The sequence below is a fragment of the Triturus cristatus genome, chromosome 3_1 (genome assembly GCF_964204655.1).
Source record: "Triturus cristatus chromosome 3_1, aTriCri1.1, whole genome shotgun sequence".
NCBI classification, from domain to species: domain Eukaryota; kingdom Metazoa; phylum Chordata; class Amphibia; order Caudata; family Salamandridae; genus Triturus; species Triturus cristatus.
Genome location: NC_140583.1, coordinates 23464753 through 23486233, shown reverse-complemented (window position 1 = coordinate 23486233; position 21481 = coordinate 23464753). Strand labels below are relative to the sequence as shown.

The 21481-nt window shown below is 55.7% G+C and overlaps 1 protein-coding gene across 1 annotated transcript in view; it reads left to right on the top strand.

The window, feature by feature from the left end:
* F2 (coagulation factor II, thrombin) overlaps positions 1–21481 on the top strand; it is a 287050-nt gene that overhangs the window by 48584 nt on the left and 216985 nt on the right. Inside the window, exons 3-4 of the mRNA XM_085646657.1 lie at positions 3047–3071; positions 14140–14193. Of these exons, the coding sequence (XP_085502783.1) occupies positions 3047–3071; positions 14140–14193 (79 nt within the window). The remainder of the gene's footprint in view (positions 1–3046; positions 3072–14139; positions 14194–21481) is intronic.

Below are 21481 nucleotides of genomic sequence, written 5' to 3'. Positions count from 1 at the left end.
TCACTCACTGACTGATTGACTGACTCACTCACTGACTCTCTCACTCTGACTGACTGACTAAATGACAGACTGTCTCTCTCACTGTCTCACTGACTGACTGACTGAATCTCTCACTCTCTCTCAATCTCTCTCTCACTGACTGACTGACTGACTCTCTCACTGACTAACTGATTGACTGACTGACTCTCACTGACTCTCTGACTGACTGACTCTCTCACTCTCTCGTTTACTGACTGACTGACTCTCTCAATGACTGACTGACTGACTCTCACAGACTGACTGACTCACTGACTGACTGACTCTCTCACTCTCTCTCTAACTGACTGACTGACTCTCTCACTCTCTCTTCCACTGACTCTCTCACTCTCTGACTGACTGACTCTCACTGACTCTTTGACCGACTGACTCTCTCTCTCTCCCTCACTGACTGACTGACTCTCTCACTCTCTCTCTCACTGACTGACTGTCTCATTCTTTCTCTCACTGACTGACTCTCTCACTGACTGACTGGCTCTCTCACTGACTGACTGACTCTCTCTCTCTTTGACTGACTCTCTGACTCTTTCTCACCGACTGACTCTGACTCTCTTTCTCACTGACTAACCCTCTCACTGACTGACTCTCACACTCTCTCTCACTGACTCACTGACTCTCTCTCTCTGACTGACTTTTTCTCACTGACTGACTCTGACTCTCTCTCTCACTAGCTAACCCTCTCACTGACTGACTCTCTCACTCTGCCTCACTGACTGACTGACTCTCACTGACTGACTGACTCTTACTCTCTCTCTTACTGACTGACTGTCTGACTCTCTCACTCTCTCTCCCTCACTGACTGACTCTCTCACCGACTGACTCTCTCTCACTGACTCTCTGACTCTCACTGACTGACTCTCTGACTCTCTCTCTCTCACTGACTGAATCTCTCACTCTCTCTCACTGACTGACTCTCTCAATCTCTCTCTCACTGACTGACTGACTGACTCTCTCACCGACTAACTGATTGACTGACTGACTCTCACTGACTCTCTGACTGACTGACTCTCTCACTCTCTCGTTCACTGACTGACTGACTCAATGACTGACTGACTGACTCTCACAGACTGACTGACTCTCTCACTCTCTCTCTAACTGACTGACTGTCTCACTCTCTCTTCCACTGACTGACTGACTCTCTCACTCTGACTCTCACTGACTCTGACTGACTGACTCTCACTCTCTCCCTGACTGACTCTCACTCTCTCCCTCACTGAATGACTGACTCTCTCACTCTCTCTCTCACTGACTGGCTCTCTCACTGAATGACTGACTCTCTCACTGACTGACTGACTCACTCTCTCTCTGACTGACCGATTCTCTCAATCACTCTCTCACTGACTGACTCTCACTCTCTCACTGACTGACTAACTGACTCACTCTCTCACTGACTGACTCTAACTCTCTCACTGACTAACTGACTCACTCTCTCACTGACTGTCTCTCTCTGACTGACTGACTGACTCTCTCACCGACTGACTGACTCTCACTGACTGACTGACTCTCTCACTCTCACTGACTCACTCACTCACTCTCTCACAAGACTCTGACTGATTGACTCTTTCACTTTCTCTCTCACTGACTGACTCTCTCACTAACTGACTCTCTCACTCTCTCTCACTGACTAAATGACTCTCTCAATCTCTCTCTCACTGACTGACTGACTCTCACTGACTGACTGACTCTCACTCTCTCTCTCACTGACTGACTCTCTCACTGACTGACTGACTCTCTCACTGACTGACTGACTGACTGACTCTCACTGACTGAATAACTAACTGACTGACTCTCTCACTCTCTCTCTCACGGACTGACTGAATCTCTCACTAACTGACTGACTGACTCTCTCACTGACTGACTGACTCTCTCACTCTCTCTCTCACTGACTAACTCTGTCACTCTCTCACTGCCTGACTCTCTCTCTCTCTCACTGACTCTCTCCCAGTGACTGACTCTCTCTCTCACTGACTGACTCTCTCTCTCTCACTGACTGACTCCCTCTCTCACTGACTGACTCGCACTGACTGACTCTCTCTCACTGACTGACTGACTCTCACTCTCTCACTGACTGACTCACTCTCTCTCTCTCTGACCGACTCTCTCTCTCACTGACTGACTGACTGACTGTTATACAGGTACTGTTTCCCAACCTTCACCCTCCTGTTATTTATGCCCCCCATAACAAAAGAAACCATAACAAGCAACCATTGGGACAGGCAGAAGGTGTTGCCTGCATTGAAAGGACGAAAAAAACCTCAAGACATAATTTATTGTTAATAATTTTTTAATATGGTCGTTCAGTTTTACATAATGCTTTCTTGGTCATATATAAGGTAACAAAAATGTTTCTGACACTTCTTTATTATAACTTTTCAGCATGTTGCAGACTTCTGTACAGTACAGCCTAAAGACAGAGGCAAAGTCAATATCTCTGGCTAAACACTTATAAGGTCCCAAAGGCAAGACCTATTGGCTATGCCAATGCTTGTTACTCTTTCTACGTATTCTGCAGCACACATAGAACGAGAAAAATGCATCTCAGTGTTGTTTTTGTTCAGTAAGATGCCCCTTCCTGCACAAAAACAATCATGCCAACAACACAGACACCCTTGTACCATGGTGCAAAGATGCCTGCATTGACGCTCGGCTGCAAATTGTGCTCAGGCGCCAGCTGAAAGGAAGGAATGCACTTTATGGAAATGGCACAGGGCAATGCAGCAAAATGACTTGCCAATTCTTTGTAAATGAGGCCTCAAGTATTTGGTGGAGTGTGTTACACAAACATTTTATTAGAGGCAACCAGAAATGAGTAACAGTGGGAGGGATAGAAAGAAATGAGGGGAAGGGAAATGTGTCAGAGGAAGAGGCCAGGATTTAGTAAGTTCTTGAAGGCTTGTTCATGCACAACAGAGCTGTCCCTCCCCTCCCTCGTGTGTCACTATGTCAAGTTGGTACCTGTGTATGTGAGTTGACACCATCTACTCCTAACAGACTCTCTGCTCTCTTACAGGACAAATTCTGGGCGAGGTACCAAGGTAAGTGTCGACTTCACTAACATGCAAAACACAACGTTATCTACACAGAACACTCTTACACACAAAACACTTGTACAACAGGCACACAACACTAGCACTCGCACAGACATACACACACACCACTCACACAATGCACATACAATACTCACACACCCCACATAAGCACACAAACACATTACTAGTACTCAAACAGATATACACACTACACTCACAAACTGCACATACAACACTCAACACTTGCACTCACACAGACATGGAATACTCAAACACCACACTTGTGCTCACCACACAGAACACTAGCAGTCACATAGAACTCCTAAATCACACTCAACACACACATTTACCAGTTGCGCACACAGGCGCAACACCCCACTTTTACCTATGAACACACAACACGTGCACACAACACACAACCCTAGCACTCACACAGACATGCAACACTCACACACCATGTTTATACACACTACACATAACACTAGCACTCACACAACACCCACACACCACACACACAACACTCATACACTCAACAATTGCACCCATAGGCGTAACGCCCAAAACTTACCCATGCACACAGAACATTTGCACACACACAACACATAGCACACATGCACACACACAGAACACAGTAATAAACACGGCACACAACACTTGCACAAGCAGGCACACATGCACACAACACTCACACATCATTCACATGCATCACACACACAACAAGCTACCCATATTCTCAAACAACCCCCAAACTGCAGACACATTGTAACTGGCTCACTAATATATCACTCACAAACAGGTACGCAAACAACTGTACAAACGGTCACTACCCAAACGTTGAACATCAATATGCACAAACATGCAAAGGTGTCCCACCACACCTCCTACACACACACATTTGCAACACACATCGCCTAAAACCTGCCACCCCACAGCTCTTATGTACACACATCACTCAAAAACCACACACAGGCGCACTCGTGAAATGACCGGGGCATGTCTTCTTACCACACAGGTTGGTTGCTTGCCGCTGGGTACAAGTAGTGTAATTTGGCAGCTACTCTCCGGACCTCACGCACAACAGACAACACCAACACCCAGAACTAACAGTTGACGCTGCTCCCAGAACCTCCCACATCTAGGCGCTGCAAAACTGAGTTACATCCTACTCCACCAGATGGAAAGCACACTGAGTCTCAACAAGAGTTAGGAAATTGGTAAAGTGACCTTACAGTACCCTACAAACCCTCGAGTTGGCAGACAAACATGGATGCTGAGTCCAGAGACGGCAGTGGTCTCGTCCTGGTGTCTTCCAAAGTGAGGGTCTCTGGGACCCCAGGTGACCTGTAAAATCTTCATAAAACAACTCCCATTTTGAGAATGATGTCACTTCTACAGTTTAAGTGCAAGGAAGGCTCACAGCAGTATTTGCCAGATGTGTTGAGAGCTGGAGTATACCCTCAGATGTTGGACCTCTGGTGTAGCGCCGAGATGTGGAACCTTGCATATAGCGCCAAATGAGGGGCCTCTGGTGTAGTGCCACAAGTGCCATGAGTTTGGATGTAGAGCTATATGTGCGACCTCAGCTAAAGAGCCAGGTGTGGTTGCAGGCAGGTACTGCGCCAGATGTGGTGAAAGTAATGTATGGCACCAAGTGTGGCAAGACTTGTGTATGGCGCCAGGTGGGGTGGGAGCTTGTGTATAGCACCAGGTGTGATGGGCTCTTGTATGGCACCAGGTGTGGCGGGAGCTCGTGTTTGGCATTAGATGAGGTGGGGGCTCGTGTACGGCACCAGATGTGGTGGGAGCTCGTGTACGGCACCAGGTGTGACGGGAGCTCGTGTATGGCACCAGGTGTGGTGGGAGCTCGTGTACGGCACCAGGTGGGGTGTGGGCTTGTGTTTGGCACCTGGTGTGGTAGGTGATCGTGTACGGCACCAGGTGTGGTGGGAGCACGTGTACGGCACCACGTGTGGTGGCAGCTCCTGTATGGGGCCAGGTGTGGTAGGAGCTCATGTACGGCACCAGGTGTGGTCAGGGCTCATGTACGGCACCAGGTGTGGTGGGAGCTCGTGTAAGGCACCAGGTGTTGTGGGAGCTCGTGTATTGTGCCAGGTGTGGTGCGGGCTCGTGTATGGCACCAGGTGTGGTCGGGGCTCATGTACGGTACCAGGTGTGGTGGGAGCTCGTGTATGGCACCAGGTGTGGTGGGAGCTCTTGTACGGCACTAGGTGTGGTGGGGGCTCCTGTATGGCACCAGGTGTGGTGTGTGCTTGTGTACAGCACCAGGTGTGGTGTGAGCTCATTTGCGGCACCAGGTGTGGTGTGGGCTCATTTGCGGCACCAGGTGTGGTGGGAGCTCGTGTACGGCACCAGGTGTGGTGGGAGCTTGTGTACAGCACCAGGTGTGGTGGAAGCTCGTGTATGGCCACAGATGTGGTGTGGGCTCGTGTATGGCACCATATGTGGTGGAAGCTCGTGTATGGCATTAGGTGTTGCTGGGAGCTCATGTATGGTGCCAGGTGTGGTGGGGGCTTGTGCATGGCACCAGGTGTAGTCGGGGCTCATGTACGGCACCAGGTATGGTGGGCACTCGTGTACGTCACCAAATGTGGTGGAAGCTCGTGTACGGCACCAGATGTGGTGGAAGCTCGTGTACGGCATTAGGTGTGGTGGAGGCTCATGTATGGCACCAGGTGTGGTGTGGACTCGTGTACAGCACCAGGTGTGGTGGGAGCTTGTGTACAGCACCAGGTGTGGTGGCAGCTCGTTTACGGCACCAGGTGTGGTGGCAGCTTGTGTATGGCACCAGGTGTGGTAGGAGCTCATGTATGAGATCAGGTGTGGCCAGGGCTCATGTACGGCACCAGGTTTAGAGGAGGCTCATCTACGGTGGTGGGGCTCGTATATGGCACCAGGTGTGGTCGCGGCTCGTGTACGGCACCAGGTGTGGTGGGAGCAAGTGTACAGCACCAGGTGTGGTGGGAACTCCTGTATGGCACCAGGTGTGGTGGGAGCTTGTGTACGGCACCAGGTGTGGTGGAAGCTCGTGTATGGCCACAGATGTGGTGTGGGCTCGTGTATGGCACCATATGTGGTGGAAGCTCGTGTATGACATTAGGTGTTGCTGGGAGCTCATGTATGGTGCCAGGTGTGGTGGGGGCTTGTGCATGGCACCAGGTGTAGTCGGGGCTCATGTACGGCACCAGGTATGGTGGGCACTCGTGTACGTCACCAAATGTGGTGGAAGCTCGTGTACGGCACCAGATGTGGTGGAAGCTCGTGTACGGCATTAGGTGTGGTGGAGGCTCATGTATGGCACCAGGTGTGGTGTGGACTCGTGTACAGCACCAGGTGTGGTGGGAGCTTGTGTACAGCACCAGGTGTGGTGGCAGCTCGTTTACGGCACCAGGTGTGGTGGCAGCTTGTGTATGGCACCAGGTGTGGTAGGAGCTCATGTATGAGATCAGGTGTGGTCAGGGCTCATGTACGGCACCAGGTTTAGAGGAGGCTCATCTACGGTGGTGGGGCTCGTATATGGCACCAGGTGTGGTCGCGGCTCGTGTACGGCACCAGGTGTGGTGGGAGCAAGTGTACAGCACCAGGTGTGGTGGGAGCTCGTGTATGGCATTAGGTGTGGTGGGAGCTCAAGTATGGCACAAGGTGTGATATGAGTTTGCATAGGGCACCAGGTGTGGTGGCAGCTCGCGTATGGCACCAGGTGTGGTAGGAGCTTCTGTATAGCATTAGGGGTGGGGGGCTTCTGTATGGCACCAGGTGTGGTAGGAGCTTGTGTATAGCAATAGGTGTGGTCGGGGCTCATGTATGGCACCAGGTGTGGCGGGAGCTCGTGTACGGCATCAGGTGTGGTGAAAGCTTGTGTATGGCACCAGGTGTGGTTGGAGCTTGTGTATGGCGCCAGGTGTGGTAGGAGCTCATGTATGACACCAGCGGTGGTCAGGGCTCATGTACGGCACCAGGTGTGGTGGGAGATCGTGTACGGCACCAGGTGTGGTGGGAGCTCGTGTATGGCACCAGATGTGGTGGGAGCTCGTGTATGGCACCAGATGTGGTGGGGGCTTGTGTATGCCACCAGATGTGGTGGAAGCTTGTGTTTGGTACCAGGTGTGGTGGGAGCTTGTGTATGGCATCAGGTGTGGTGGGGGCTTGTGTATGGTGTGAGAAGTTGGCCTGGTATATGCTGTCCACTAGTTATAATGGCAGCTTGCACCAGTCTAAACAACCCTTATTGATGATTAGGTTAAAGACAACCTTTATTGAAAGCTATCCTAGTGGTAGCTATGGAGAGCAGCCTTCAGGCTAAGTCTCGAAGGAATGTAAAGCAGCTTGGTTTACCAGATTATAACCTCTTGAATGATCAAATGTAAGGAGAACCACACAAGGTATATGCATAAAATATATGTATTTATTACTAAACACTCTAGTAACCTCTTTATGAGATTAGAGAACAAGATACACAATATTAATGCACTAGAACAACAGTAAATAGCACAATACACAGTGGGCCCCAGGGGGAGACCAAACCACATATTAAGAAAGTGGTATAACAACCACGACTTGACTAGACACAGTGCCTAGAGCATGTAGAATCGCTTGGACCCCAAGGAACCACCCAAGGTAGTGACACAGGGGACCCACGGGGGACGCGTGCAGTGTGAGAACACAGCCGCGAGCTCCATACAATCCTATGGGAAAGTCGCAGTTGGAATTTTAAAGCTTAAAGACACTTAGGAGAGGACTTTGAGCAAACCCTTTCAAACTTAGAAGGGTCTAAGGTCAGCACCCACGTGAGCACTGGAGTACTCGTGTTACCTCACCCAGGGAAGCCGGGTGCATAGGTGTCAAATGGTGTTGGGAATCTTCGTGGTTCTCAATGGCGTGATGCTGCAAAGTGCTGCTGCCTTGAAGAGGAAAAGTGTCTGGTGTGATCCAAGCCTGGCTTGGAGCTGAGAAGAACCTGAAAGCAGAGGGGACAGAGTCTGGGTCACTTGCCAGTGACCAGGGGCACGATAGATGAATGCCCACTGATGTCGGGTGTTTCAGGTGCGAAGAGGTGAAGCTTGACTCTGCAGTCACGGAGACCAGGAGATGTCGATGATGACCAAAGTCCACAGGCAAGCTGTCCCATGAAGGATGTCGAGTGCTAGGGGTTTATTGTCCGGATTGGAAACCAACAAGCCTTGGCAGCTGTAACCCTCGCGGTCAGAGAAAAGATGCTTCGATGTGGACCCGCAAGGTCCTGTGGACTCCCCAAGCGATGAAGAGTCAGGGTATGTCTGGAGCAACCAGGAAAGCCCACTGAAAGTTAAAGTACCCATCTCAGGGACCCACAGATCGACGGACCAGGGTTCGCGAAGGGACCTCGATAGGAATCACTAAATACCAGCCCACGGAACACTAGGCCAGTAATCTTCAGTGGAATCACTGCTCGGGGTCTGGACTACAAGTAGCCCAAAGCACAGCCTCAGGGACTGCCAAAAAGCATATGCTGCTGCAAATGTGCACGGTGTCCAGGGGTTCGGGTTGCACGGTCCCCATCAGGGCTGAGGGTCTCAGGTTTGCTGAGAGCACTGGTCGGCCGCGGAGAAGCTTAGGAACCCACCTTCTGTGTTGCAAAATCTTCGGAGTCCGTCAGGAGCTGCGTAGATGCAAACCAGTCAGATGCGTCTTTGGTGCCTGCCTTGCAGGGGAGTAACTCCTTTACTCCAAGGGAGATTCTTTGGTCATCCAACATAGTTGAAGTACTTGGTTTCTGTAGCAGAGTTTTGTCCAGGTATATCTAAAGTCCTGTAGCCAGGGGTCCCTACTCTTTACCCAAGGAAAGGGTGGGACAAACTCTGGGGACCCACCTATGGGAGGGTCAGGACAGAGGGGTGGCTACACCCATGTCCTTTGTCCAGTTTCGTGCCAGAGCAGGGGCTAATTGCCCCTGCAACCGGTTTGAGCTGAACTGTGCACAGGGACACCAAATGTGCCCCAAGCACAGACATCAAAGCACTCTCAGAGTGCACCCACCCAGCCCCAATAAACTAAAGCTTGTCTGGGAGGTGGTCACACCACCCTGTGACAGGAAACCTATTGTCCAGCCGTCCCCTGCCGGATTTTTGCCCGGCAGCAGGAGGGCAGACTCGTGTCTGTGGCTGGCAGCATCCATTTTGTGATGCCAGGGTTTGCAAAGCTGGTACCGGGTGTACCGGTGCTATAATATTTCTCCCTCTAGTAGGGTGGAATCATACCTCCCACACCAGTTACTGGTATGGAGGTATGATTCCAAAGTGTTTGACACCAAACACAACATGTTTCCATGCAGCCGTTTTAAAGTTAGCATTTACCGCAAGGTTATCATGGACTTAAGATTATATGGTTTGGCTGCATCACAAACAACCCTGGAATAGAGGTTCTGAAGGCTGCAGAGGGGCTCTGCTCATGCAGTTGCACCCTCTTACATAAAACCCAGCACCCTGCCTTCAGGACTGATAAGGCCTGCCATAGGGGTGACTGATAGGTTTATATGTGCAGTGATATGGATAGATATAGTGAACCTATATCTAAGTAAGGGGTGCATGCACCACCTTACACAGGCTACTGTAGCAGACCTGTTGTGTCTTTTTGAATGGTCTCCCAGGGGTGGCATAATACATGCTGCAACCCCTGAGAGGTCTCTGGGGTACCTATGCCTTGGGTATATAGTATACCATATACTAGGGACTTATAAGGGTACTCCAGAATCCAATCTGAAGTGTACTTAAACTACATTCAATCAATTTAGAGAGAAAGCAGCTAGGCTGGGGTCCTTGATAGCAGGATCCCAGCAAGACTAAGTCGAAAACAGTGAAATATCAGCAAAAAATGGGGGTAACTATAAGAAGCAGATCTTACTCTCCTACACTGCTCTCCATAGCTACCACTAGGATAGCTTTCAATAAAGGTTGTCTTTAACCTAATCATCAATAAGGGTTGTTTGGACTGGTACAAGGTGCCCACTTTAATTAGTGGACAGCATATACCAGGCCAACTTCTCACATATGGCCCCAGGTGTGTGGGAGCTAGTGTATGGCACCAGGTGTGGTCGGGGCTCGTGTATGGCAGCAGGTGTGGGGGGGGGGCTCGTGTATGGCACCAGGTGTGGTGGGAGATCATGTATGGCACCAGGCATGGTGGCAGCTTGTGTATGGTACCAGGTGTGGTGGGGGATCGTGTCCGGCACCAGGTATGGTGGGGGCTCGTGTATAGAACCAGGTGAGGAGGGAGCTAGTGTATGGCACCAGGTGTGATGGGGGCTCATCTATGGCACCGGGTGTCGTGGGAGCTTGTGTATGGCACCAGGTGTGGTCGGGGCTCGTGTATGGCACCAGGTGTGGTGGGGCTCGTGTATGGCACCAGGTGTGGTGGGAGCTCGTGTATGGCACCAGGTGTGGTGGGGGCTCGCGTGTGGAACAGGTGTAGTGGGGGGCTCATGAATGGCACCACATGTGATGGGGGCTTGTATTTGTAACAGGTGTGGTGGGTGGTCTTCTATGGCACCTGGTTTGGTGGGAGCTCATGTATGACACCAGGTGTGGTGGGGGTTCGAGCATGGCACCAGGTGTCGTGGGAGCTCGTATATGGCACCAGGTGTGGTAGTGGCTCGAGTATGGCACCAGGTGTGGTGGGAGCTGGTGTATAGTACAAGGTGTGGCGGCAGGTTGTGAACGGCAGCAGGTGGGGTGTGGTGGGGGCTTGTGTATGGCACTAGGTGTGGTGAGCCTCGTGTATGGCCACAGAAGTGGTGTGGGCTTGTTTATGGCACCAGATGTGGTGGATGTATGGCACCAGATGTGGTGGGAGCTTGTATATGGCACCAGGTGTGGTGGGGGTTCGAGCATGGCACCAGGTGAGGTGGGATTTTGTGTATGGCACCAGGAGTGATGGGAGCTCGTGTATGGCACCAGGTGGGGTGGAATCATGTGTTTGGCACCAGTTGTGGTGGGAGCTCGTGTATAGCACCAGGTGTGGTGGGAGTTTGTGTATGGCACCAGGTGTGGTGTGGGCTTGTGTATGGCACCAGGTGTGGTGGGGGCTCATGTATGGCACCAGGTGTGGTGGGGGCTTGTGTATGGCACCAGGTGTGGTGGGAGCTCGTGTATGGCATCAGGTGTGGTTGGAGCTCGTGTACGGCACCAGGTGGGGTGTGGGCTTGTGTATGGCACCAGGTGTGGTGGGGGCTCATGTATGGCACCAGGTGTGGTGGGGGCTTGTGTATGGCACCAGGTGTGGTGGGAGCTCGTGTATGGCATCAGGTGTGGTGGGGGTTCATGCATGGCACCAGGCGAGGTTGGAGCTCTTGTATGGCACCAGGTTTGGTGGGGGCTTGATTATGGCACCAGGTGTGGTGGGGGTTCGAGCATGGCACCAGGTGAGGTGGGAGTTCGTGTATGGCACCAGGTGTGATGGGAGCTCGTGTATGGCACCAGGTGGGGTGTGGTGGGGGTTATGGCACCAGGTGTGGTGGAATCATGTGTTTGGCACCAGGTGTGGTGGGAGCTCGTGTATAGCACCAGGTGTGGTGGGGGCTTGTGTATGGCACCAGGTGTGGTGGGGGCTCATGTATGGCACCAGGTGTGGTGGGGGCTTGTGTATGGCACCAGGTGTGGTGGGAGCTCGTGTATGGCATCAGGTGTGGTGGGAGCTCGTGTATGGCATCAGGTGTGGTGGGGGTTCATGCATGGCACCAGGCGAGGTTGGAGCTGAGCTCTTGTATGGCACCAGGTGTGGTAGGGGCTTGACTATGGCACCAGGTGTGGTGGTGACTTATGTATGGCACCAGGTGTAGTGGGGCTCTTGTACAGCACCAGATGTGGTGGGGGCTTGTGTATGGAATGAGGTGTGGTGGGGCTTGTGCATGGCCCCAGGTGTGGTGGTGGCTTGTGTATGGCATCAAGTATGGTGGCGGCTCGAGTATGCCACAGTTGTATTGACAGCTCATGTATGGCACCAAGTGTGGTGGTGGCTCGTGTATTGCACCTAGGGGTATATTTACAAGAAAATGGCGCAGCGCGGTGCCGCAAGCCATTTTGCTGCCCCAAGCTGTGTCATTTTCTAAGTACAGGAATGCACTATATTTACAACAATACAGCACATTCCTGCACTCACAACTGCGCCTGCGTAAAAAAATCAGCCTAGCGCCAGCGCAGGCACCCTTGCACCATGGTACAAGTGTCCCTGTGTTGCAGGGATGATTGTTGTTGTGCTGGAAGGGACACCTTCCTGCACACAAATAATGGTTCAGTGGTGTTTTGCTGCTTCTAGCACACACAAACAGAGCAAAAAACGAGGAGAAATAAAGTTATTTCTCCTCGTTGCGCCACTCATACACCTGTCTTCCCTGGAGAGGTGTACGTTTTTGGGGCTGCCTCAGATTTACAGATTCTTGTAAATCTGTAGCAGTGTCAAATGGTAATGGGTGTTGCAGTGCACCACCCACAGCACCACCCATTACCGCCCATTTCACTCATATACCTGTGTGAAAGGGTCCCATATTTACAACACTGCGTTAAGCCACAAAACGTGGCTTGACGCCACTTTGTAAATACAGAGCAGGGCAATGCGCCACAGGAACCTCGTTAAAAGGGACGTTTCTGTGGAGCAATGCCCTTGTAAATATGCCCCCGTGTCTGGAAGGCTGGTATTGTTGAGCACTGTCTCTCATATGCAGGGCCAGTAGAATTATGCAATTCTGTTGCCACAGTGTTTTCCTATTAGCCGCATTTTCCGCACAATCCATCATCTACTGCATAATTTGCAGTTTTAACAAAACAGAGGCTATGTTTACTATATTTTGACGAACGGCAGCACAGCAAGCCTTCCCGCTGCGCTGCCGTGCATCAAAATAAAAGGGCAGGAGCGCAACGTTTCTACAAGATGAGGCGCATTCATGTCCTTCTTCCGTGCAAACTGAATCTGGCACTGTTAGGTTCCTTGGCTGTTGCGTGGGAACACCCACCGCAACATCCATGGAACACCCCTTTCACGCAGAGTCATGCGTGAAAGGGGCCCATATCTACAACGCAATGAAAGGGCACGCAGGGTGACTTTACGTGGCCTTGTAAATATGGACAAGCCCATTGTGCTGCAGGTGTGTCCACAAAAGTGAGGCGCTATCCGCGCAATGGGCTTGCAAGGGAGGACCTGTGCTTCTAGCTCAAAGTGATGAAAAGTTACTGAAACTCAGCACCAGAATACAGTGGAAGGCCCTTTGTGAAGGTCAGCTTTCAGCTGTTCATTGCTGTATCTGGACCTTAAATTAGTACTAATGGGGTGAAACCTTTCCCCAGGATAATGTTAACGTGTACAAATGACAAAATAATGAAGTAATATATCTTAAATTGTGCGCATAATGCCGCATAATTTGCCTTTTCTTGCAGCATAATTTAGTCAGCCCCTGTGGCATAATTCTAGTGGCATTGCCTATATGTAAGATGACGTCAGGCATGTGGGTGGCTCTGTCCAATCCTACTTGCTACTCAGAGGTAGAACCTGGCTCGTGTTTGGCTCCTCTCTGGCCCTACTGCCCCCTCAGAGGCCTAGTCTGGCACGTGATTGGCTCCTCTCTGGCCCTACTGCTTTCTCAGAGGCACAGCCAGGCACGTGATTGGCTCCTCTCTAGCCCTACTGCTCCCTCAGAGACACAACCTGGCACGTGTTTGGCTCCTCTCTGGCCCTACTGCCCCCTCAGAGGCACAGCCAGGCACGTGATTGGCTCCTCTCTGGCCCTACTGCCCCCTCAGAGGCACAGCCTGGCACGTGATTGGCACCTCTCTAGCCCTACTGCCCCCTCAGAGGCACAGCCTGGCACGTGTTTGGCTCCTCTCTGGCCCTACTGCCCCGTCAGAGGCACAGCCTGGCACGTGATTGGCTCTGTCCCAGCCAACTGTACCCTGAGAGGCAACAGCCTCATAGTGACGGACTCTGCCCGGCCCCCCTGGCCTTATAGAAGTTCTCACTCTAGGCCTCCCTGTTCTCTTCTCTGCTCTCGGGTCAGTGAGGCTGATTAACCCTCTCGTTGCCTCCCCTGCAGCCTGCAAGCCTGAGACGAAGAAGCCGAGGAAACAGATGGACGACTGTCTGGATGGTGAGAGTGGGCAGAGGGTGGAGGGGTGGGTGAGAGGTGGGGGCAGAGGGTGAGGGGTTGAGGGTGGTGAGGGAATGAGGATTAAGGTAGATAACAGAGGGTAGAGGACGAGGGATAAAACGTTGAGGGTGAGGATCTACGGGCAGAGGGTGAGGGACTGAGGGCAGAGGGTGAGGGACTGAGGGTAGAGAGTGAGACGCTGAGTTTAGAGGGTAGATTATGAGGGGCTGTGGGCAGAACTAGGTGAGGGACTGAGGGTAGAAAAAGAGTGGAAGGCTGAGGGCAGAGGATGAGGTACTCTGAGTCAATATTGTGAGGAACTGAGGGTAGAGTGTGTAGGGCTGAGGACAGAGGGTGAATTAATAAGGGTAGAGGGTGAGGATCCGCAGGCAGAGGGTGAGCGGCTGCAGTCAAATGAGGAGGGGTTAAGGGCAAAGTATGAGGGAATGAGGGCAGAGGGTGAAGGGCTGTGCGTACCGGTTGTAGGCATAGGGTGATGGACTGGGCTTGGGTAGATTATGAGGGGTTGTGGGTAGAGGGTGAGGGCAGATGATGAGGAGCTGAGGGCACAGGGTGAAGGCTTGAGGGTAGAGGATGAGGGACTGAGGGTAGAGGATGAGAAGTTGAGGGCATTGGATGAAAGGCTGAAGGTACAGGATGGGGTGCTGGGTAGAGGATGAGGGACTGAGGGTAGAGGATGAGGGACTGAGGGTAGAGGATGAGAGGTTGAGGGCACTGGGTGAGACTTAGGGTAGCGGATGAGAGGTTGAGGGCACTGAATGAGACTGAGGGTAGAGGATGCCATGTTCTGATGTTAGGTTTTTTCCAGACAGCGCTGTGAATACACAACCATGGCTGCTTCTGGGAGCACGGATGCCATGCCCCACCGAGTACTTTCTTTCAGGTCCTAGAACGCTGCTTGGGCTCTGAACTCCTTTAGAGCCCCTCACCCCCCTCATCGCTGCCCCCAATCCTCTGCTTCCAACCTGCCCCAGCTTCAGTCCCTCAGAGGAGCCTTCAAAGTCTCCCTACCTCTCACTCCAGCCCTTCGGGGTACCCTCCACAGCTCCCTCCCTACATCTCTCTCCCATCCCCTCAGACAGCCCTCCATAGCTCCCTCCCTGCCTCTCTCTCTCATCCCCTCAGACAGCCATCCACAGCTCCCTCCCTACATCTCACTCCCATCCCCTCAGACACCCATCCACAACTCCCTCCCTGTCTCTGTCTCTCGTTCCCTCAGAGGGTCTCCACAGCTCCCTCCCTGCCTCTCTCTCTCGTTCCCTCAGAGGGCCTCCACAGCTCCCTCCCTGCCTCTCTCTCATCCCCTCAGAGAGTCCTCCACAGCACGCTCCCTGCCTCTCTCTCTCGTTCCCTCAGAGGGCCCTCCACAGCACACTCCCTGCCTCTCTCTCTCGTTCCCTCAGAGAGCCCTCCACAGCACCCTCCCTGCCTCTCTCTCTCGTCCCCTCAGAGAGCCCTCCACAGCACCCTCCCTGCCTCTCTCTCTCGTTCCCTCAGAGAGCCCTCCACAGCACCCTCCCTGCCTCTCTCTCTCGTTCCCTCAGAGGGTCTCCACAGCTCCCTCCCTGCCTCTCTCTCTCGTCCCCTCAGAGAGCCCTCCACAGCACCCTCCCTGCCTCTCTCTCTCATTCCCTCAGACAGCCCTCCATAGCTCCCTCCCTACCCCTCTCTCTCGTTGCCTCAGAGGGTCTCCACAGCTCCCTCCCTGCCTCTCTCTCTCGTTCCCTCAGACAGCCCTCCACAGCTCCCTCCCTCTCTCATTCCCTCAGAGGGCCTCCACAGCTCCCTCCCTGCCTCCCTCTCTCGTTCCCTCAGAGGGCCTCAACAGCTCCCTCCCTGCCTCTCTCTCTCGTCCCCTCAGAGAGCCCTCCACAGCACACACCCTGCCTCCCTCTCTCTCTCTTGTCCCCTCAGAGAGCCCTCCACAGCTCCCTCCCTGCCTCCCTCTCTCGTTCCCTCAGAGGGCCCTCCACAGCTCCCTCCCTGCCTCCCTCTCTCTCTCGTCCCCTCAGAGAGCCCTCCACAGCTCCCTCCCTGCCTCCCTCTCTCTCTCTCGTCCCCTCAGACAGCCCTCCACAGCTCCCTCCCTGCCTCCCTCTCTCGTCCCCTCTGAGAGCCCTCCACAGCACCCTCCCTGCCTCCCTCTCTCGTCCCCTCAGAGAGCCCTCCACAGCACCCTCCCTGCCTCTCTCTCTCGTTCCCTCAGAGGGCCCCCACAGCTCCCTCCCTGCCTCTCTCTCTCGTCCCCTCAGAGAGCCCTCCACAGCACCCTCCCTGCCTCCCTCTCTCGTTCCGTCAGAGGGCCCTCCACAGCTCCCTCCCTGCCTCTCTCTCTCGTCCCATCAGAGAGCCCTCCACAGCACCCTCCCTGCCTCTGTCTCTCGTTCCCTTAGAGGGTATCCACAGCTCCATCCCTGCCTCCCTCTCTCCTTCCCTCAGAGGGCCCTCCACAGCTCCCTCCCTGCCTCGCTCTCTCGTCCCCTCAGAGAGCCCTCCACAGCACCCTCCCTGCCTCTCTCTCTCGTTCCCTCAGAGGGTCTCCACAGCTCCCTCCCTGCCTCCCTCTCTCGTTCCCTCGGAGGCCCCTCCACAGCTCCCTCCCTGCCTCTCTCTCGTTCCCTCAGAGGGCCTCCACAGCTCCCTCCCTGCCTCTCTCTCTCTCATCCCCTCAGAGAGCCCTCCGCAGCACCCTCCCTGCCTCCCTCTCTCTCTCGTCCCCTCAGACAGCCCTCCACAGCACCCTCCCTGCCTCTCTCTCTCGTTCCCTCAGAGGGCCCTCCAAAGCACACTCCCTTCCTCTCTCTCTCGTTCCCTCAGAGGGCCCTCCACAGCTCCCTCCCTGCCTCCCTCTCTCGTTCCCTCAGAGAGCCTTCCACAGCACCCTCCCTCTCTCGTCCCCTCAGACAGCCCTCCACAGCTCCCTCCCTGTCTCTCTCTCTCGTTCCCTCAGAGGGCCTCCACAGCTCCCTCCCTGCCTCTCTCTCGTTCCCTCAGAGAGCCTCCACAGCACCCTCCCTGCCCCTCTCTCTCGTCCCCTCAGAGAGCCCTCCACAGCTCCCTCCCTGCCTCTCTCTCTCGTCCCCTCAGAGAGCCCTCCACAGCTCCCTGCCTGCCTCTCTCTCTGGTCCCCTCAGACAGCCCTCCACAGCTCCCTCCCTGCCTCTCTCTCTCTCATCCCCTCAGAGAGCCCTCCACAGCACCCTCCCTGCCTCTCTCTCTCTCGTTCCCTCAGAGGGTCTCCACAGCACCCTCCCTGCCTCTCTCTCTCTCGTTCCCTCAGAGGGCCTCCACAGCTCCCTCCCTGCCTCCCTCTCTCGTTCCCTCAGAGGGTCTCCACAGCACCCTCCCTGCCTCTCTCTCTCGTTCCCTCAGAGGGTCTCCACAGCTCCCTCCCTGCCTCCCTCTCTCGTTCACTCAGAGAGCCCTCCACAGCACCATCCCTGCCTCTCTTTCTCGTCCCCTCAGAGAGCCCTCCACAGCACCCTCCCTGCCTCTCTCTCTCGTTCCCTCAGAGAGCCCTCCACAGCACCCTCCCTGCCTCCCTCTCTCTTTCCGTCAGACAGCCCTCCACAGCTCCCTCCCTGCCTCTCTCTCTCTCGTTCCCTCAGAGGGTCTCCACAGCTCCCTCCCTGCCTCCCTCTCTCGTTCCCTCAGAGGGCCCTCCACAGCTCCCTCCCTGCCTCCCTCTCTCGTTCCCTCAGAGGGCCCTCCACAGCACCCTCCCTGCCTCTCTCTCTCGTTCCCTCAGAGGGTCTCCACAGCTCCCTCCCTGCCTCCCTCTCTCGTTCCCTCAGAGGGCCCTCCACAGCTCCCTCCCTGCCCCCCTCTCTCGTTCCCTCAGAGGGCCCTCCACAGCTCCCTCCCTGCCTCCCTCTCTCTTTCCCTCAGAGGGCCCTCCACAGCACCCTCCCTGCCTCTCTCTCTCGTTCCCTCAGAGGGTCTCCACAGCTCCCTCCCTGCCTCTCTCTCTCTCGTTCCCTCAGAGGGCCTCCACAGCTGCTCCCTCCCTGCCTCTCTCTTGTCCCCCCAGAGAGCCTCCACAGCTCCCTCCCTGCCTCTCTCTCCCTCGTCCCCTCAGAGATCCCTCCACAGCACCCTCCCTGCCTCCCTCTCTCGTTCCCTCAGAGGGCCCTCCACAGCTCCCTCCCTGCCTCCCTCTCTCGTCCCCTCAGAGAGCCCTCCACAGCTCCCTCCCTGCCTCCCTCTCTCGTTCCCTCAGAGGGCCTCCACAGCTCCCTCCCTGCCTCTCTCTCTCGTCCCCTCAGACAGCCCTCCACAGCACCCTCCCTGCCTCTCTCTCTCATTCCCTCAGACAGCCCTCCATAGCTCCCTCCCTACCCCTCTCTCTCGTTGCCTCAGAGGGTCTCCACAGCTCCCTCCCTGCCTCTCTCTCTCGTTCCCTCAGACAGCCCTCCACAGCTCCCTCCCTCTCTCATTCCCTCAGAGGGCCTCCACAGCTCCCTCCCTGCCTCCCTCTCTCGTTCCCTCAGAGGGCCTCAACAGCTCCCTCCCTGCCTCTCTCTCTCGTCCCCTCAGAGAGCCCTCCACAGCACACACCCTGCCTCCCTCTCTCTCTCTTGTCCCCTCAGAGAGCCCTCCACAGCTCCCTCCCTGCCTCCCTCTCTCGTTCCCTCAGAGGGCCCTCCACAGCTCCCTCCCTGCCTCCCTCTCTCTCTCGTCCCCTCAGAGAGCCCTCCACAGCTCCCTCCCTGCCTCCCTCTCTCTCTCTCGTCCCCTCAGACAGCCCTCCACAGCTCCCTCCCTGCCTCCCTCTCTCGTCCCCTCTGAGAGCCCTCCACAGCACCCTCCCTGCCTCCCTCTCTCGTCCCCTCAGAGAGCCCTCCACAGCACCCTCCCTGCTTCTCTCTCTCGTTCCCTCAGAGGGCCCCCACAGCTCCCTCCCTGCCTCTCTCTCTCGTCCCCTCAGAGAGCCCTCCACAGCACCCTCCCTGCCTCCCTCTCTCGTTCCGTCAGAGGGCCCTCCACAGCTCCCTCCCTGCCTCTCTCTCTCGTCCCATCAGAGAGCCCTCCACAGCACCCTCCCTGCCTCTGTCTCTCGTTCCCTTAGAGGGTCTCCACAGCTCCATCCCTGCCTCCCTCTCTCCTTCCCTCAGAGGGCCCTCCACAGCTCCCTCCCTGCCTCGCTCTCTCGTCCCCTCAGAGAGCCCTCCACAGCACCCTCCCTGCCTCTCTCTCTCGTTCCCTCAGAGGGTCTCCACAGCTCCCTCCCTGCCTCCCTCTCTCGTTCCCTCGGAGGCCCCTCCACAGCTCCCTCCCTGCCTCTCTCTCGTTCCTTCAGAGGGCCTCCACAGCTCCCTCCCTGCCTCTCTCTCTCTCATCCCCTCAGAGAGCCCTCCGCAGCACCCTCCCTGCCTCCCTCTCTCTCTCGTCCCCTCAGACAGCCCTCCACAGCACCCTCCCTGCCTCTCTCTCTCGTTCCCTCAGAGGGCCCTCCAAAGCACACTCCCTTCCTCTCTCTCTCGTTCCCTCAGAGGGCCCTCCACAGCTCCCTCCCTGCCTCCCTCTCTCGTTCCCTCAGAGAGCCTTCCACAGCACCCTCCCTGCCTCCCTCTCTCGTCCCCTCAGACAGCCCTCCACAGCTCCCTCCCTGTCTCTCTCTCTCGTTCCCTCAGAGGGCCTCCACAGCTCCCTCCCTGCCTCTCTCTCGTTCCCTCAGAGAGCCTCCACAGCACCCTCCCTGCCCCTCTCTCTCGTCCCCTCAGAGAGCCCTCCACAGCTCCCTCCCTGCCTCTCTCTCTCGTCCCCTCAGAGAGCCCTCCACAGCTCCCTGCCTGCCTCTCTCTCTGGTCCCCTCAGACAGCCCTCCACAGCTCCCTCCCTGCCTCTCTCTCTCGTCCCCTCAGACAACCCTCCACAGCTCCCTCCCTGCCTCTCTCTCTCTCATCCCCTCAGAGAGCCCTCCACAGCACCCTCCCTGCCTCTCTCTCTCTCGTTCCCTCAGAGGGTCTCCACAGCACCCTCCCTGCCTCTCTCTCTCTCGTTCCCTCAGAGGGCCTCCACAGCTCCCTCCCTGCCTCCCTCTCTCGTTCCCTCAGAGGGTCTCCACAGCACCCTCCCTGCCTCTCTCTCTCGTTCCCTCAGAGGGTCTCCACAGCTCCCTCCCTGCCTCCCTCTCTCGTTCACTCAGAGAGCCCTCCACAGCACCCTCCCTGCCCCTCTCTCTCGTTCCCTCAGAGAGCCCTCCACAGCACCCTCCCTGCCTCCCTCTCTCTTTCCGTCAGACAGCCCTCCACAGCTCCCTCCCTGCCTCTCTCTCTCTCGTTCCCTCAGAGGGTCTCCACAGCTCCCTCCCTGCCTCCCTCTCTCGTTCCCTCAGAGGGCCCTCCACAGCTCCCTCCCTGCCTCCCTCTCTCGTTCCCTCAGAGGGCCCTCCACAGCACCCTCCCTGCCTCTCTCTCTCGTTCCCTCAGAGGGTCTCCACAGCTCCCTCCCTGCCTCCCTCTCTCGTTCCCTCAGAGGGCCCTCCACAGCTCCCTCCCTGCCCCCCTCTCTCGTTCCCTCAGAGGGCCCTCCACAGCTCCCTCCCTGCCTCCCTCTCTCTTTCCCTCAGAGGGCCCTCCACAGCACCCTCCCTGCCTCTCTCTCTCGTTCCCTCAGAGGGTCTCCACAGCTCCCTCCCTGCCTCTCTCTCTCTCGTTCCCTCAGAGGGCCTCCACAGCTGCTCCCTCCCTGCCTCTCTCTTGTCCCCCCAGAGAGCCTCCACAGCTCCCTCCCTGCCTCTCTCTCCCTCGTCCCCTCAGAGATCCCTCCACAGCACCCTCCCTGCCTCCCTCTCTCGTTCCCTCAGAGGGCCCTCCACAGCTCCCTCCCTGCCTCCCTCTCTCGTCCCCTCAGAGAGCCCTCCACAGCTCCCTCCCTGCCTCCCTCTCTCGTTCCCTCAGAGGGCCTCCACAGCTCCCTCCCTGCCTCTCTCTCTCGTCCCCTCAGACAGCCCTCCACAGCTCCCTCCCTGCCTCCCTCTCTCGTCCCCTCAGAGGGCCCTCCACAGCACCCTCCCTGCCTCCCTCTCTCGTTCCCTCAGAGAGCCCTCCACAGCACCCTCCCTGCCTCTCTCTCTCGTTCCCTCAGAGGGCCTCCAGAGCTACCTCCCTGCCTCCCTCTCACGTTCCCTCAGAGGGCCTCCACAGCTCCCTCTCTGCCTCTCTCTCTCGTTCCCTCAGAGGGCCTCCACAGCTCCCTCCCTACCTCCCTCTCTCGTTCCCTCAGAGGCCCCTCCACAGCTCTCTCCCTGCCTCTCTCTCGTCCC